The following is a 15,754-nucleotide window of genomic DNA, read 5'->3' as shown; positions in this document are numbered from 1 at the left end:
ATTTAGACTCCTTGTGTTGTACGTGAACAGAGCTTAGACTGTACGATACCAAGGCCACCGGGGTGGTGAACAGCAAGCACCACGTAATAATAGGGAGGCAAGATTCCCAACTCATCCCACTCGGATGCTGTTGGAACCCAGTAGGTTAATTATTGGTACCTGACTGGAGGAGGTATGGCTCTGACTCCTCCCTGAGTCAGTGGGAGGTAGGAGTAGCCAGCAAGAGGCACCAGCGCCCCGTGAGGAAGAGGTGGGAAGAGAAGAAATGCTCTCACCCTACGGAAGAGCAGAAAGGCATTTGAAAGTAGGGTAAAGCCAAGAAACCTGCCACCATGGCAGAGCCACACAGAGAGAGACCAGATAGGAGCCCACCAGAGAAAGCTATTTCTTCTGGGCTTTGACCTGGCTGTCAGGTGGGATGGCCTTCCCCAGGTGCTGCCCCACACTCAGCCCATATTTCTGAGCTTTCTGGCCGTCCTGCACCTCCTGTTTCAGCACAAAGCCCCCCACGTAGCTCAAATCGAAGTTGCTGTCTGGAACAAAACTGATGGGTTTCTCTTCCCAGATAGCTGCCAGTCGCTTCTTCCAGTCCTCCAGGATCTGCAAACGGGCATCCTCGGGAGCGTGACTAATGCTGTAGGCAATTTGGGGCTCCAAGACTTGGAAGCCACAGAAATGGAGCACGCCACTCTAGAGTGAGAAAACACAGGAAAGCTCTAAGATTGCCAAGGCTCTTATTTGGGTAGAAGGGGACATGCCGCCTTCAGTTCAAGGCTATTTCAACTAGTGGAGAAGGCCGAGAACCCAGGGTAACAGCACACACTGGTACCCTCAGGGCTTCTGGTTTGCTATGAAAATCTAATTCCTCAAGGCATGTCTTGTTCTATGGGTTTAGCTGTATAGCAGGAGGGGTGACTTGCATCCCCTTGCGCTGCAGGAATTTTGGTCTGGAGTTTTATAGATTCCAAGAAGGGACAATTGTGATCATCCAGTCTGACCTCCGCTGTAGCATAGGCCACAGAACTTCCCAAAGCTACTTCCCAGTACATAGCTTCTAGAAAGAGATCCAATCTTCATTTTAAAATTGCCCGTGATAGAGAATGCACCAAAACCCTTGGTTGGTCCCAGGGTTAAGTACTGTTTCCCCTCTGATTTTGTCACGCTTCCAGCCACAGGATCTTGTTCTACTTTTGTCTGCTAGATTGCGCTGCCATTATTAAATATCTGTTCCCCCTGGAGGTATTTCGACCACACTCATCAAGTCACCCCTTACCCATCTCTGTTACACTCCTTGAGCCTATCACCATAACGCAGGTTTTCCAATCACGTAATCAGTCTCATGGCTCTTCTCTCAAATTTACAGCATCCTTCTGGACGTGTGGGCACCAGCACTGGACACAGGATTCCAGCAGTGGTCGCACCAGTGCCCAATACAAAGGTAAAGTGACCTCTCTGCTCCTACGTGAGATTCCCCTGTTCATGTATCCCAGTCAGTGTTTAATCAAGATAAAATGTGATAGTCAAATGCCTTACAGAAGTCTACCTATATACACATGAACACTGCTACCTTTACCAACTATACTTGTAATCTCATTTTAAAAAAATCAAGTTAGTTTGACAGCATCTATCTTCTATAAACCCATGTTGATGTGCATTAATTACATTATTACACTCCATTATCTTGGATGGCAGGCTGACAGGCCTATAATTACCCAGGTCATCCCATCTACCCTTTTTAAATATTGGCATAATATTAACCTTCCTCCAGTCTTCTGGAACGTCCCCCAGGCTCCAAAACTTCCTGAAAACCAACATGAATGGGCCAGGAAGCTCCTCAGCCAGCAGTTTTAAAACTCTTTGACGCAATATCTCTGGACCTGCTGATTTTAAACTGACTAATTTTAGTAGCTGCTACTTAACAGTTGCTTGAGAGGCTAGTGGAATGGAGACAGTGTTGCCATATGAGTCTCCTGTTTCCCTCCCCCCCACCCACCCACATAGATATTTTCTGCCTTGTCTGTGTTATTGATATTTCTCTACCCTTTCCATCTAGTAATGGATCAATACCATTGTCAGGATTCTTTTGTTCCTAATATATTTTAAAAACTCCTTATTGTTCTGAACTGTACTGGCCATAGATATTTCCTTGTGTCCCTTTACTTCCCTTATCAATTTTCTATAAGGCCTAACTTCTGATTTATAGTAGTTACTATCAATTAACCCTTTCTTTCTTTTGTTATATAATATATCCACCTGCCTTTACTTACCCTCTAAAACCAAATTGTTTTTTTAACCAATATAGCCTCCATCCTCAACTGTGGCTTTTTAGGCATCTAATAGTGTTCTTAAACAATTCCCAATTATTCACTTTTTTCCTGATTAAATTCTACCTCCAAGCTGATTTGGCTCAATTGTTTTCACCTTGGTGCTTTAAAAAGGTCAGTTTCACAAGATGAGGGCAAATAAAGAATTCCCCCATGTTAGATGTAACGCTTTCTGAGTGAGGAAAAGGACGTCTATAATTAAAAATTGTTTTCCCCTACACGTTACAGACAGGTGCATAAGGAGACAGTCATCGTGTTGTGATTGGGTAGTCTGTTAGACACCAGCGGATACCACCTTTTGTGCCTTATCTGTTAGGACATTGCTCCATAAGTATTAAAGATCGTGTTTTCAGTGACTCAGAAACAGGTAATGCCATTTCCCGACAGAGTGTCATTGATTGTCAGTACAAATTATCACCAATGGATCCTGGCCCGCTGACTTCAAAAGCCTGTCCAGTCTTAGAGAGAAGTCTCATGTCTTGGCTCTGGGAAGGCAGCACGCTCTCCTGCTGCCACTTGTCCCTTGCAGAATTTTCTTCTCGACTAGTATTGAAACAAGGATTGCCAGCTGCCGTGGGTGGTTGGAGAACTGTGGGCAAGCTTGATTTTCTTGTGGGGTGTGCTGAGCTGCCAGTCACACGTGTCCCACACATCTGTTCCCTGGACCAGCTGGCTCTTGAGAATTATCTTCCCCAATCTCCACCTGGAGGATCCAGTATCAACTGGAAACTTCCACCTGTGTCGAACTCCTCCTGGTCCTCTCTGGTGGCCACAGTCTGCCCATCCTCACTGGGCTCTAGCGGATGTGACTGCCTGCCCCGGGCAGGCATGAGCTGCTAAGCCTCCTCGGACTACGTCTGACTCCTGTACTTGCCCAGGATTTGGTTTGCTTGGCCTACCCTGAACTTGACACTGTTGTACCCAGTACGTTTAAGCCAAATTGAAGCCCATGAATCACTTTAGTAGTAGAACTTGGCATTGCTGAAATGGCCAGCAAGAGCCTGCGCAGGGGCACAGGAGCGGTGTCAAACGTGGGACAGCGGACCTTGTAAACAGGGTACGTTAAAGCAGCATGCTCTGAGATGTGAGCTCCTTGCCCTCAGCTTCCAGGTGGGAACCACAAGAATCCCCTTCCTCCTTCCCCCACCCCACACGTTGTGGCCACCATCCCCCTCTCTTCAGATCCATCAACACCATTCAGTCAAAGCAGAATTTCCTGGCTTTGGGACGCGTGGATCACCTGCGATCTAAGAGTGGGTAAGACGTCACTTGAGCATTCATGTCAGAGACATTGACTATCCGAAGTGACAAGCCATCTCGTGGCAATAGACAGCCAGAGGGAGTTCTAGATACCAAGCCAGTGCCTGAATTCCACCTAACATCTCCCCCCCAGTGTGCACAGAGTCCTGTTTTCCACTCTCCTTTACAACCTGTTAGGATCCTTTGCCCTGTTCCAGAGAGAGGGCAAGGATCTCCCAACTGGAGTCTTTACTGAATGTCAGAGGCCGATTTCAAGCCAAGACACCCAACTCCCTCCTGTTCCCATGAACTCCACTGCATGCTCCAAGACCTCTGTACGAAAAGGGCCACAGAACTTAGAAGAGGGAAATTTCCATCGAGTACATTCCCAGGGTCAGAGCAGGACTGTTCCCTGCAGTACAGTACCTAGTGCTTTTAGTCTAGTTGTAGAGTCCCCAAGCAACACAACTTCTACTCCCTCCCCCGCACATCTCCCAATAAAGCCTGGACTTTAACTTCATCCCATGTTCCCCTTTGTGGAACCTCCTTAGAAAGTGCCACAAACGTTCTACTTTGACAAGTTTCTTCCATAGTTGTAAATCCGATACCTGCAGTGGCCAAAGGAGGATGTTGACGTCTCCGTTGAGGCCCATGGGGGTGTACATGGGGCCAGTCCCGCCCGTGGTGAAGGAGAGCACAGCCTTCTTTTTCTGTGGAAGAAAAACTACAGTCACACCCAGAGCAGCAGTTGTAAGGCAGCAGGTTCCAGGAGCAGAGCTAAGCCAGTGTGAGTGGGGGCGGCTGCACTGTGTGAACGGAAACGCCAAGTGGCCACCGCTGTCAATCACACTCTGCTCTCCTGCACTTTTATTGCAGCGGAGAAGCCGGGCTGGGAGGAGCAGCGGCCATGTCCCTCAGCGGGGACAGGCTCTGAGTGCAGACACATGCTGGTCTAGAGGACCAAGAGCAAGGCTGGGTGTCAGGAATTCCAGGGAGCTCTAGTTTGGATCCTCAGCTACCTGAAGGGGCGGAGGATGGGCACGAGCCCCGTATTGTGAGGGTTACATTTATTAATGATATTCCATGGCATATCGTCAAAGCACGGCCCCTTGTGACTCTCCCCAAGGTAGAATCTGGCCAGCATGCCAGCAGCATCACAGCAATTCAGGCTCTGTTGAGCCTAGAACCGGGAGGGAGGGGAGGGGTAGAGCAGCTGTCTCACCAGTCAATAGGGGCAGAAAAGTGTCCCCCACACGGGGAATTCTGGATTTTAATCTCAGCTGCAGTTAGATTCTGCTTCATTACAGAACCAACCCCCACAGATGCCCTGTAATTCTTCCCTGACGGGCTCCCTCCTAGATCTTGCTGAATTAGAAGCACCTACTGACATCTGCATCTGTCTCTGTTGGAAGAGAGAGCATCAGTTCAGAGCACATATGTTCTGCCCGGTCATCTGGGACCTGTCTGCTCCACACTGGACGTGAACTGGGGTTCAACCAAGGGACAGACTCCTCGATGTTAGAAGACGGTGTAAGTACCAATCCACACCCGCCTACCTGAAAGGGCCCACTGCCATACATCGTGCTAACGGAGTAGGCAAATCCTTGTGTGAAAACACGTTCAACCCAGCCCTTCAGGATGGCAGGCACGCTGAACCAGTAGAGGGGGAACTGTAGTAAGGCACAAAGAGAGAGAGAAAATTGGGTTGCAGCTCTCCATTTCCCAAGATAGCACATTGCAACATGACTACAGCATCAGACTGGCCAGACTGGATCAGACCATTGGTCCATCTAGCCTAGTGTCCGGTCTTCCGACAGTGGCTGGTGACATGCCTCAGAGAGAATGAGTGGAACAGGGCAGTTATCGAGTGATTCATCCGCTGTCTTCCAGTCCCAGCTTCAGGCAGTCACAGGCTTAGGGACACCCAGAGCATGGGGGTGTGTCCCTGACCATCTTGCTAATAGCCACTAATGGCCCTATCCTCACTGAACTGATCAAATTCTTTTTTCAAACCCTGTTATAGTCTTGGCCTTCACCACATCCCCTGACAGAATTCCACAGATCGGCTGTGTGTTATGTGAAGTCCTTTTGTTTTTTTTAAACCTGCTGCCTATTAATTTCATTGGGTGACCCCTGGTTCTTGCATTATGTGAAGGAGTAACTAACACTTTTTCTCCACACCAGTCAGGATTTTAATAGACCTCTGTCATATCCCCCTTTAGTCGTCTCTTTTCCAAGCTGAACAGCCCCCGGCTTTTGAATCTCCTCATATGGAAGCTGTTCCATGCCCCTAACCATATTTGTTGTCCTTGGTTCTATTTTTTTCTGGATGGGGCAATCAGAACTGCGCACAGCATTCAGGTGTGGGCGTACTCGGGATTTATATACTGGCATGATGAGAACGTTTGTCTCATCTATCCCTTTCCCAACGGTTCCGAACATTCTATTAGTTCTTTGACTGCCGCTGCACACTGAGCAGACGTTTGCAGAGAACTACCCCCAGTGACTCCAAGATCTCGGTCTTGAGTGGTAACAGCCAACTTAGACCCAATCAATGTGTATGTGAAGTTGGGATTATGTTTTCCAATGTGCATTAACTTTGCATTTATCGACATTGAATTTCATCTGCCATTTTGTTGTCCAATCACCCAGTTTAGTGAGATCCTTTGTAACTCTTCATGGTTTGCTTTGGACTGATCTATCTAGAGTAATTTTCTATTGTCTGTAAACTTTGCATCCTCACTATTTACCCCTTTTTCTGGACGTTTCTAAATACGCTGAAGAGCAATGGTTTCAGTACAGATCCCTGGGGGCGTGGGGGGAGACCATGCTATTTACCTCTCTCCACTGTGAAAACTAGCATCCTCCTTTTTGTATGGTTTCCCTTTTTGAAGTTAAATGCTACAGTGGTGGGTTTCTTCGGTATTTTCCCTCCTACCAGGATGTTCAATTTAATTACATGATGGTCACTATTACTGAGTAGTTCAGCTATATTCACCTCTTGGACCAGATCCTGTGATCCACTTAGGACTAAATCAAGAATTGCTTCTCCCTTCGTGAGGTTCCAGGACTTGTTGCTCCAAGAAACAGTCAATAATGGTGCCTAGATATTTTCCTCTCTGCATCCTGTCCTGAGGTGACATGTTCCCAGTCAATATGGGGACAGTTTAAATCCTCCATTATTATTGGGTCTTCTGTTTTGTAGCCTCTCTAATCTCCCTGAGTATTTCACAGTCACGGTCACCATCCTGGTCAGGTGGTCAATAGTATATTCCTAATGCTATAGTCTTATTCCAGCATGGAATTTCTGTCCCGATTCTATGGGACTGGTTGATTCATTTAAGATTTTTAGTATATCTGGCTCTATGCTTTCTTTCACTTACAGTGCCACTAGTGTGGCCTACTTTGATATTCCTATATATTTTGTACCCTGGTATTACCAGGTCCCATTGATTAGCATTGTTCCACCAAGTTTCTGTGATGCCTATTATATCCATATCCTCATTTAATACCAGGCACTCTAGCTCACCCATCTTGGTATTTAGAGTTCTTATATTTGTATACAAGCACTTATAAAATTGGTCAATATGTATTTATCTGCCTCCATGTGATGTAATTGAATGGGACTCTTTAGTTTGCCTGTTTCTCTTCAGTTCCTATCTGTGCTTCAACAGGCCAGCCACCCTGAGCCTCCCTCACCCCCTGTGCACACAGGTTGGACCTGACCCCAGCTTCCCAAACTAGCCCTGTGCAAGGGGCTGAGCAGGGGGGTTCTGGCACAGGAACCCAGGGATACAGCCCTGCATTACAATGGAGTTCACCTTGATGTAGAGAAATGGCTTTGGGCCTCAAACCGCCAAGCCCACCCCATATCTAGTCACTTCTCCGGCAGGCTGAGCCTGTCCATCTCCACTGAAGCCTTGCCCTGGGGAACCGCACAAGCCAGCGTTCAGTTCTATTACCCACACCACAGGTGGATACACATATACGTGCTGGCCAGCTTCACCCTCCGGGGCAGGAGGGATGGAGCCTTCCCTTTACAGGGACGCGATCGCCTCTCCCATTTTCCAGAATAGTGTCCGGTAACAATTAATGCTTCTCTTCCAACCCAGGACTTTCCCCCTTCCTCTGGCAGGGCGAGATGGTACCTGGAATATCAGAAGGTCTGCAGCTTCGAGCTTCTTCTGTTCTGCTACGATGTCGCTGCTCAGCCGACCTTCTGCCCATGCTGAGGCTGTCTCAGGGCCATACTTGAAGTTGTTGGGGTCTTTTGGCTTACCTGAGATAGGAGACCAAGGTCAGTGCTAGAAAACAGATGGGAAATGCTGAACTTTAAGGGGAGCAGTGGTGTTCAGTACCAGTGATGTCATCCCGTGATGGCACAGGGTTAAACTTCATCTTGTATAGGTCAGAAACGGTGACACTCCAGCCTCTCTTCTGCAGCGCATCCACAGAAGCATCTTTCATGGCATGATTGAAGGAGGTCTTCTCCTCATGTGCCAACACAATCAGGGCCTTTCTTCCTGCAAAACACATCAGCAAGCTAGAGCCCCTTCCTCCTTTGTGGGAGAAAGGGACACCCAAGAGACCAATCATAAAACCGAGCAGCTTTTCTATGACTTGCCTTTGGGATGATCAAGAACTGACTCTTTAGAAGAGGGGGGATGACTATTCTGTTCACTTTCAGGTAATAAACCCACAGGTGAGACTCAAAGCATTGCAAAGCGTTGTGTGATTAGCATGTGGGACTGCCCCTACTGTTCCTAAAGAACCGTGCACAGATCCTAGCTGGTGCAACAGTCCGTTCAGCAATTGGCAGGGGTGGGGGCTACGTACATGCCTCCCTCCATGCACCCCCACCCCCCAGAGACATGCTCCTAGTACAGTGCAGTACTCCAGACTCAGCAACAAATCTGAATCGAGGCAGGAGGGTTTTAGGGGCGAAGGGGAGGACAAGGCATATCCCATAAAACCCTGTCTAGCAAAACTTCATACAGCAGCCCAACTTATCACCACCTCTCCTGGTCAGCCAGGGGTCAAGCTGTCATGGACAATGGTCCTCTGAGGGCAGGACAGCGATACCAGACCCTTGGCCCAAACCTCCTTTTACAGCCTGTAAATATGAAATTTATTTGCATTACTGTGGCCTCTAGGAGCCCAACGTGCTAGGTACTGCACTACCAGAGCAAAAAGCGATGGTCCTTGTGCCAAAGAGCTTGCAACCCAAGTACAAGCCAAGAGACAGACAGACAGGGGCGTATGGGAATCAATGAGATAACGTTGGTTGGCACAACAGGCGAGGGCCCCGGCGCACCAGCAGCCCAGTTTTCCATATGCATCATAGAAAAGGTGAGTTTTGGAGGAGGATACGGAGTTGTGTGGATGTTCATGGGAAGCACTTCATGCGAGCGGGTCAGCCTGTGAGAGAGGCTGTAGGTGCCAGTTTGAAAATGTAACTGGGCAGTGGAGGCTGGCACCATGGGCTGATTTCAATACTGACTGAGAGGTGACAAGTAACCTGATAGAGGAACCAGTGCAGGGATACAAAGAGGGATGGGTCAGTAATCCAGATGAGAGCCCGGCCAAGAGTTTTAGCTGTGTGGATGGATAGGAAAGGAGATCTTGGATGTTACACACAAAGAATCGGGAAGATTTATTTAGCCCGAGTCAGGGGCTATAACTTGCCCTTGGCAGCAGGGCTGACTTCTGTGGAGCGGGGAGACAAGTGCGAAGGTGCTGCCCAAAGGTGGGGAACTGCTCAACTGCTTCTACGTTATAGTTTTGAACTCGGCCTCTACCAAAACTCATTCCTCTGTCCACCAAGCCCAGCCTCTGGGCTCTAGACCCCATCCACAGCTCTGTCAGCCCTGCTCCGCTCAGATCGGTTTGACCTGGATTCCAGAGCATGGAGGGAGGGTCCTGGATTAGTGAGATACTGGCCTTGGGATCGATTTATGAATAGAGACTATAGATGTCTGTAATGTGCTGAGAGAAACCACAGCTGTTTCACTATGGCTCTGCACCCAGGGCTCAGGATACTGTCACAGCCAGGCCCATGGAGAACGTCACAGCCAGGCCCATGGAGAACATAACTGCCAGACTGGGTCAGCCTAAAGGTCCATCTCGCCCAGTGTCCTGTCTGCAACAGTGGCCAATGCCAGGTGCCCCAGAGGGCGTGAAGAGAACATGTAATTATCAAGTGATTCATCCCCTGTCGCACGTTCCCAGCTTCTGGCAAACAGAGGCTAGGGACACCATCCCTACCCATCCTGGCTAATAGCCATTGCTGGACCTATCCTCCATGAACTTATCTAGTTATTTTTTTTAACCCTGTTATAGTCTTAGCCTTCACCACATCCTCTGGCAAGGAGTTCCACAGGTTGACTGAGGGTTGGGTGAAGAAATGCTTCCTTTTGTTTGTTTTAAACCTGCTGCCTATTAATTTCACTGGGTGACCCCGAGTTCTTGTATTATGAGAAGGAGTAAATAAGAGAGCGGTAGCATTGTATTATGCTAATTGCCCAGCTTGGATGAACAGTGCACCTGTCTCTCCCCTAAGCAGTAACTGTCTCTCCTTTATTTCACAGTCACCACCTCCCTTTAAAAACCAAACAAAAACAAAAATGAAAGAAAGAAAAACGACCCTCACAAGGCGCCTTTGCCATCCCGAGCAGACCTGACCCCAGCCCCGCGGGGAAAGGCTGAGACGCGACCCCCGCAGCTCGGGGGGGCTCCCCGCTGTACCCGGCTGGGGGCCAGCTCCCCTCCCCCGTGCCCCGGGCGGTAATCGCGGATCCCGGGTCGGGGTGGGGCAGCGCCGCGCCAGGTGCCCGCCCAGGGTCCCCCCCGCCCGGGGGTCGCGGGGTCCGGAGCCGGGCGGGGAGCGGGGGCAGGACGGGACCTGACCCGGGCGCCCCGGGCTCGGCAGACACGCGGCTCCGAAGAGCCGGCGCCGGGGCAGCCGTTTACACGGGGAGCGGCCCGGACCGACCCGCCGGTCTCAGTGCAGCGACCGGGGGAAGGGACCGGGCCGGGGAAGGGGACCGGACCGGACCGGACGCGGCTCCCCGCTCACCTGCCATGGCAGCGACGATCCGGAGTCAAGACCGCAGCACGAACAGGTGGAGCGGCCCCTCGGCAGCGCTTATACCGGCCCGGCCCCCCCCCGAGCCCGCGGGCGGCCAATGCGGGAGTCGGGGCGGGGCGCCCGGGGCAGGAGGGGCTTTGGCGGGAGAACATTACCTCCTGCCGGGCCCCCACCCGGGGCTCCCCCCCATCTCCGCTTCCCCCTTCCCCCCGGCCGAGTCCCCTCCATCTCCCCTCCCCCCGGGGTTCCCCCCATCTCCGCTTCCCCCTCCCCCACGCCGAGTCCCCTCCATCTCCCCTCCCCACAGGGGCAGCCCCTCCTGGCTCCCCTTCCCTGGGGCATGCCCAGATGCCCAGATCATGCCCCTCAGTCTCCCCGGAACAACCCCCCAGGCCAAGCCAATGGTTAGAGATGGCGGGGGGGAGCTTGGAGTACCACAGCCCTGTATCTTTCTGCCTGTGACCCCTCGTCTCCAGAGCACGGGTGGTCCCGAAAGCCCAGGCAGTGGCACCTGGGGGCATCTTGGCCACAGCAATGCGGGGTCACAGGGGTCAGGAGTCAGGTCCCCAGAGCGAGGAAGTTGGCTGCACAACAAACACTGGTTCTGTTTATTCGCCTTCTGGGTGTAGAGCCTGACACAGGGTTGCCGACCCTCCAGGATTGGCCCAGAGTCTCCAGGAATTAAACATGAATCTTTCATTAAAGATATCAAGTGGTGAAATCTCCAGGAATACATCCAACCAAAATTGGCAGCCCTAGCCCGACAGTCACGCTCAGCTCAGGTTTTCTAGCTTCTCCTCTGCAACCATGAGGGCTAGAAACGTGCTACTTTTAACAAATGAAAGCTGAGATTGTCTCCTGGTCACAGGATTCCAGGGGCTGAAGATTTAAGTAAATCACCAAAATCACAAGAGTTACCAAGCTAGCCTGCACAGGGCTACGAGTAGGCTTGGCACTTCATAGCCCCCGTCTCCCAGAGTGTGCTGAGTCACTGTGACCAAAGGTTTCCAGATATCAACTCTGATGTTACAAACCACACCAGTACAAACAGAGCTGTGATCTTGAGGCTGTGCCTGGGATTTGCAGAGGTCTTGAGGGAGTAGAAACTGGAATAAGCCCAGAGAAGGGCTACCAGGGGAATGGAGAACTGATCTTACCAGAAACAACTGAAACAGCTTTGCTTGTTTAGGCTTGTGGCTTTCAACCTTTTTTCATTTGTGGATCCCAGAAAAATTTGGAATTAAGGTGCCGTCCCCTTTGGAAATCTTAGATCACAGGTTGAAAACCAATGGTTTAGACTTTCAAAAAGAAGGCAGAGAGGGGCTCTGATTCCTCTCCACATCAGGGGTAAAAAACACCACTGAGGGAAGATCTATTTACACTGAAAGACAGTGTTGGCATGAGAACAAATGGGGATAAACTGCCCATGAATACATTTAGGTTGGAAATTAGAAGATGATTTCTAACCATTGAAGGAGTGAGATTCTGAACAGCCTTCCCATAGGAGCCGGGGGAAAGAACCTAACTTGGTTTAAGATAGAGCTTGATAAGTTTATGGACAGAATCGTATCATAGGATTTCCTCTAGCTTTGTGTCCCTGTGAGTGGGAACTCTTTCAGGCTGTGATACCCTTAGCCCTTCTAACCTGAGCACTTAGCCAGGTGTTGGGATCTAGTGGATTGTTTCTGTTAGGAGAAGTTGATGAGCGAGTCGGGTATTTCTCTGATGCAATCCTGTTTAGTTACAAAAAATATACATAAAGTCCTGTTTCCCAGCTGGAACCAAACAGCAGGAGACAGTTGCTTTGCTCATAGTTCCAAGCCCCTTTTCAACCAGCACTTAGCCCTCAGGTGCGCTCTCAGCTTTTTCTCAGGGTCACGCTACCAGGCTTCTGTGCCTGTGTCCTTGGCTTTCTGCTGCTTCGCTGGGTGTGTTTCTTGCTGCTTTTCTCACTTCCTCTCCCCCCTGCCCCCATCAATGCCCTAGCCACCCTGTGTTCGCTATATCCATCCCCAGAGAACCCCCTTGAGACACATGGCTCAGGGTCTACTGCCTGCTGGGTGGTGCCCTTGCTGTTTCAGGTATTTGGTTCCATAAAGGAGCTCAATTGCTTTTTACGCTTATCCTGCATGACAGGCATCTGTTACATCCACCAGGTTCAATGGGGTGGCGCCCATCCCATAACTGTACATTCTGCAATGCCCAACCACAACAGGAAGAGCAGAGGATGCCAGATTTTTAGTGTCCACAACCCAATTGTCACATTTGTGGCCACAATTTGGCATATGCAAAACCTCCACATTGTCCCATGTCAATCATGCCGTTAGAGGACTGTCAGGTGCGAGTGTAGTGGCTGTTTTGAAAATATGACCCACAGCTGTCCTGGCTTCCACTGAAGGGACCCCCAAGGCTCTAGCGAGGAACTAGCTGACTCTGAACTACTTTTTGTCCTTTGGCCCTAAACTCCAGGGTAATCTCACAGCAACAACACTATCCTGTGCCTCCCAGTTCTCTTTTCTGAACTGACTGACTGTCCCTTGTGATAAGAGGAATTGTGAGTAGAGGTAAGCCAGGGCCATTCTACATGAAGTTGTCAGAACCGTACTGAAGAACATGGGTGTAACTCCCTCGGATAACAGCAGCAAACAAAAGATTTTGCCCTGTGGCTGTTCAACTACAGAGAAATAGAGAAATTATGCATCCGAAGAAGTGAGGTTTTTACTCACGAAAGCTGATGCCCAAATAAATCTGTTAGTCTTTAAGGTGCCACCAGATTCTTTGTTGTTTTTAGAGAAATAGGTGTGACTGTTGAACATGTGCCGAGGCTATAAAGTGCATGGCAGGGTTACCTCTGAGAACACTCACTTCCTCCACCACATTTCCCACCAGCTACATGATGCTAGAGAGGAACTAATGTCCTCCAGGGGGCAAAGAGACTTGGGACATCTTGCTTTTCTTTTGAAGGAAGCTCAGGTTTTTAGCCCAGGGTCTGGTTGGAGGCACTATACAAAGCAGAATTGTAATTACTGAGTGGAGTCAGATGTCACAAATCTCTTCAGCATTCATCAGTTCCTACAATTATCAGCATCGTTCTTATATTGTTGCTTCAATGGAATGTTGGGATTAGGCAGAAAGATTCCAGAACCCCTTGGAGACGACTCCAAACGATGGCAGAGCTGCCATGAGCAACCTACTCCTGTCCTGCAGGCTGGTGTTCCCAGGTAGTGTCACTTCTGTTTTTGTTTCATTGGTGTAGTTCAGTTCTTATCTCAGGCCTGTTTGGGATGATCTCTATGCAGCTTTGTAATGCTGCAGTGATTGAATGGAGAATTATTTTTTTCAGTCTATATTGAGCACATGGCCATCAAGAGATTTAAACTGAATTTTCTCTTTCTGGACAGTCTAGTCCACTCCTGTAGATGTAACTGTTTTCATCATCAAGAGACTTGCTCTCAGGGAGCGCTAGTGACATGTGGTGCAATGATGCTGTCATTAAGTGGGGCTGCAGATCTCATCTACGCATTAATGGTAAGGATGACTGCCTCCTGCCCACATTTAAAAGTAATGTTGGGAAGTGGACTACGTACTAAAAATTAAGGTGGCAGTGGACTACACCGTAGCACTCCAGAGACTGCAGTCAACCACCTCTAGCTTCTCTCAGCAGGAGACCAGCATTAGTGAGCACCAGACTCTGAAATAATGGAGAGGAATCTGAAAATCAGATAGGCCTTCAACTCAGGATGCTGCCCAGGGATAGCTGGACTTCAAGAAAGCTTTGCTGATTGTGGATGGTATCGAGAGCAATAATGAGAGAGAGAAACAAAAGGAAAGAGTCCAACAGAGTCCACCTGTTACCATGGTACTTAGTCCAGCAAAATAAGGAGTATTAACAAGTTAATTAAGTGCCAGGCAGGCCTGTGAGCAAAGCCATACACCCAGGTGCAAACTTCATTCATGGGACAGCATCCCCGAAGCTCTGTGGGCACATTCACTTCGCTCACAACAGTGTCTGTGGGGACTGTAGGAGTTAGCTTCCTTAGATACCAGCCACCTAGGGAACCTCCTCTGGAGGATGCAGGCCCTCAGCACCTGATATATCGATGGAGGCAACAGCTTTTCTGGTCTCTGGATTGCTGATTAGCTCAGCAAGTCTAATTCAGCATCTGTCACCATGGTCTGCGTTTGCAAAGTCGCACTATTGCCAGAGCAAGGAATTGTCGTGTTGACTCGGATTCAGTTTGCAAGTGTGTTCTGTGCATACCAAATACATCTGGAACTACATCCCAGCACTGAACTTGGTGACCAAACAAGTTGGCTTGATGGAAGGTTCCTCCGTCGCTGGGCATGCAGAGCCTGTGACAGAAACAGCTTGAACCTTATGCTAACTGCTTAGCTAATGTCTTACAGGATACGGCTTGTAGGTTCCTTTGTGTCAGTTCTGAGTAAAAGAAAAGGCTAATGCTAGCTCCACGAGCTCCACGCCACCTTTGATGGGTGATTGTTGATGATCCCCATCACAACTATTACCGTGTGGATGGTTGATTACTGGGGGCCAGTCTCAGGCTCTTGATACGGAGGGGCAGCGACATGATGGACTGATTTGGGTTGTGTAGTGTTAACTGCAGCACGGGGATGCTCCACTGTCTAGGGTTACCATATTTTGTGCCTCCAAAAGGAGGACACTCCACGGGGCTCTGGCCCCGCCCCAGCCCCGCCCCCTCCCCCGCCCTAACTCCGCCCCCTCCCCAAAGTCTCCGCCCCCTCCCCTGCTTCCCGCGAACATTTAATTCGCGGGAAGCCTGAGCAGGTAAGGGGGGGTGTGGGGGGAGGAGGTGCGGCCCAGGCTGGCCCCCCCGGCGGCTCCAGCCTGGGTCGGCTCGGGCCCTGGGGTGCCGGCCCTGGCCCCCGGCCGACCACCCCCGGCCCACCCAGCACTGCCGGCCGGCCCCCGGCGGCCCCGCGCACCCCCCCGGCTCCCGGCCCCGCGCACCCCCGGCGGCCCCGCGCACCCCCCCCGGCTCCCGGCCCCGGCGGCCCCGCGCACCCCCCCGGCTCCCGGCCCCACGCACCCCCGGCGGCCCCGCGCACCCCCCCCGGCTCCCGG

The 15,754-nt window shown here is 50.4% G+C and overlaps 1 protein-coding gene across 3 annotated transcripts; it reads right to left on the bottom strand.

Moving 5' to 3' along the window:
• Positions 1–2: 2 nt before the first annotated feature.
• NQO1 (NAD(P)H quinone dehydrogenase 1) lies at positions 3–10,695 on the bottom strand. Of its 3 annotated transcripts, XM_054048968.1 has the most exons (6): positions 10,639–10,695; positions 7,922–8,086; positions 7,712–7,842; positions 5,120–5,233; positions 4,172–4,273; positions 3–690 (listed from the first exon to the last, which is right to left on the bottom strand). In XM_054048968.1, the coding sequence occupies exons 1-6, from the start codon at positions 10,643–10,645 to the stop codon at positions 382–384; spliced, it is 828 nt and encodes a 275-aa protein (XP_053904943.1). In that variant the 5' UTR covers positions 10,646–10,695; the 3' UTR covers positions 3–381. The 3 variants fall into 3 exon arrangements, with proteins under 3 accessions (XP_053904943.1, XP_053904945.1, XP_053904946.1); XM_054048970.1 differs by lacking the exon at positions 4,172–4,273; XM_054048971.1 differs by lacking the exons at positions 4,172–4,273; positions 5,120–5,233.
• Positions 10,696–15,754: the final 5,059 nt, after the last annotated feature.

Source organism: Malaclemys terrapin, chromosome 14 (genome assembly GCF_027887155.1).
Source record: "Malaclemys terrapin pileata isolate rMalTer1 chromosome 14, rMalTer1.hap1, whole genome shotgun sequence".
In the NCBI taxonomy this organism is placed as follows: domain Eukaryota; kingdom Metazoa; phylum Chordata; order Testudines; family Emydidae; genus Malaclemys; species Malaclemys terrapin.
Note: the sequence above shows the minus strand (reverse complement) of the source record. Positions and strands in the feature narration are given on the sequence as shown.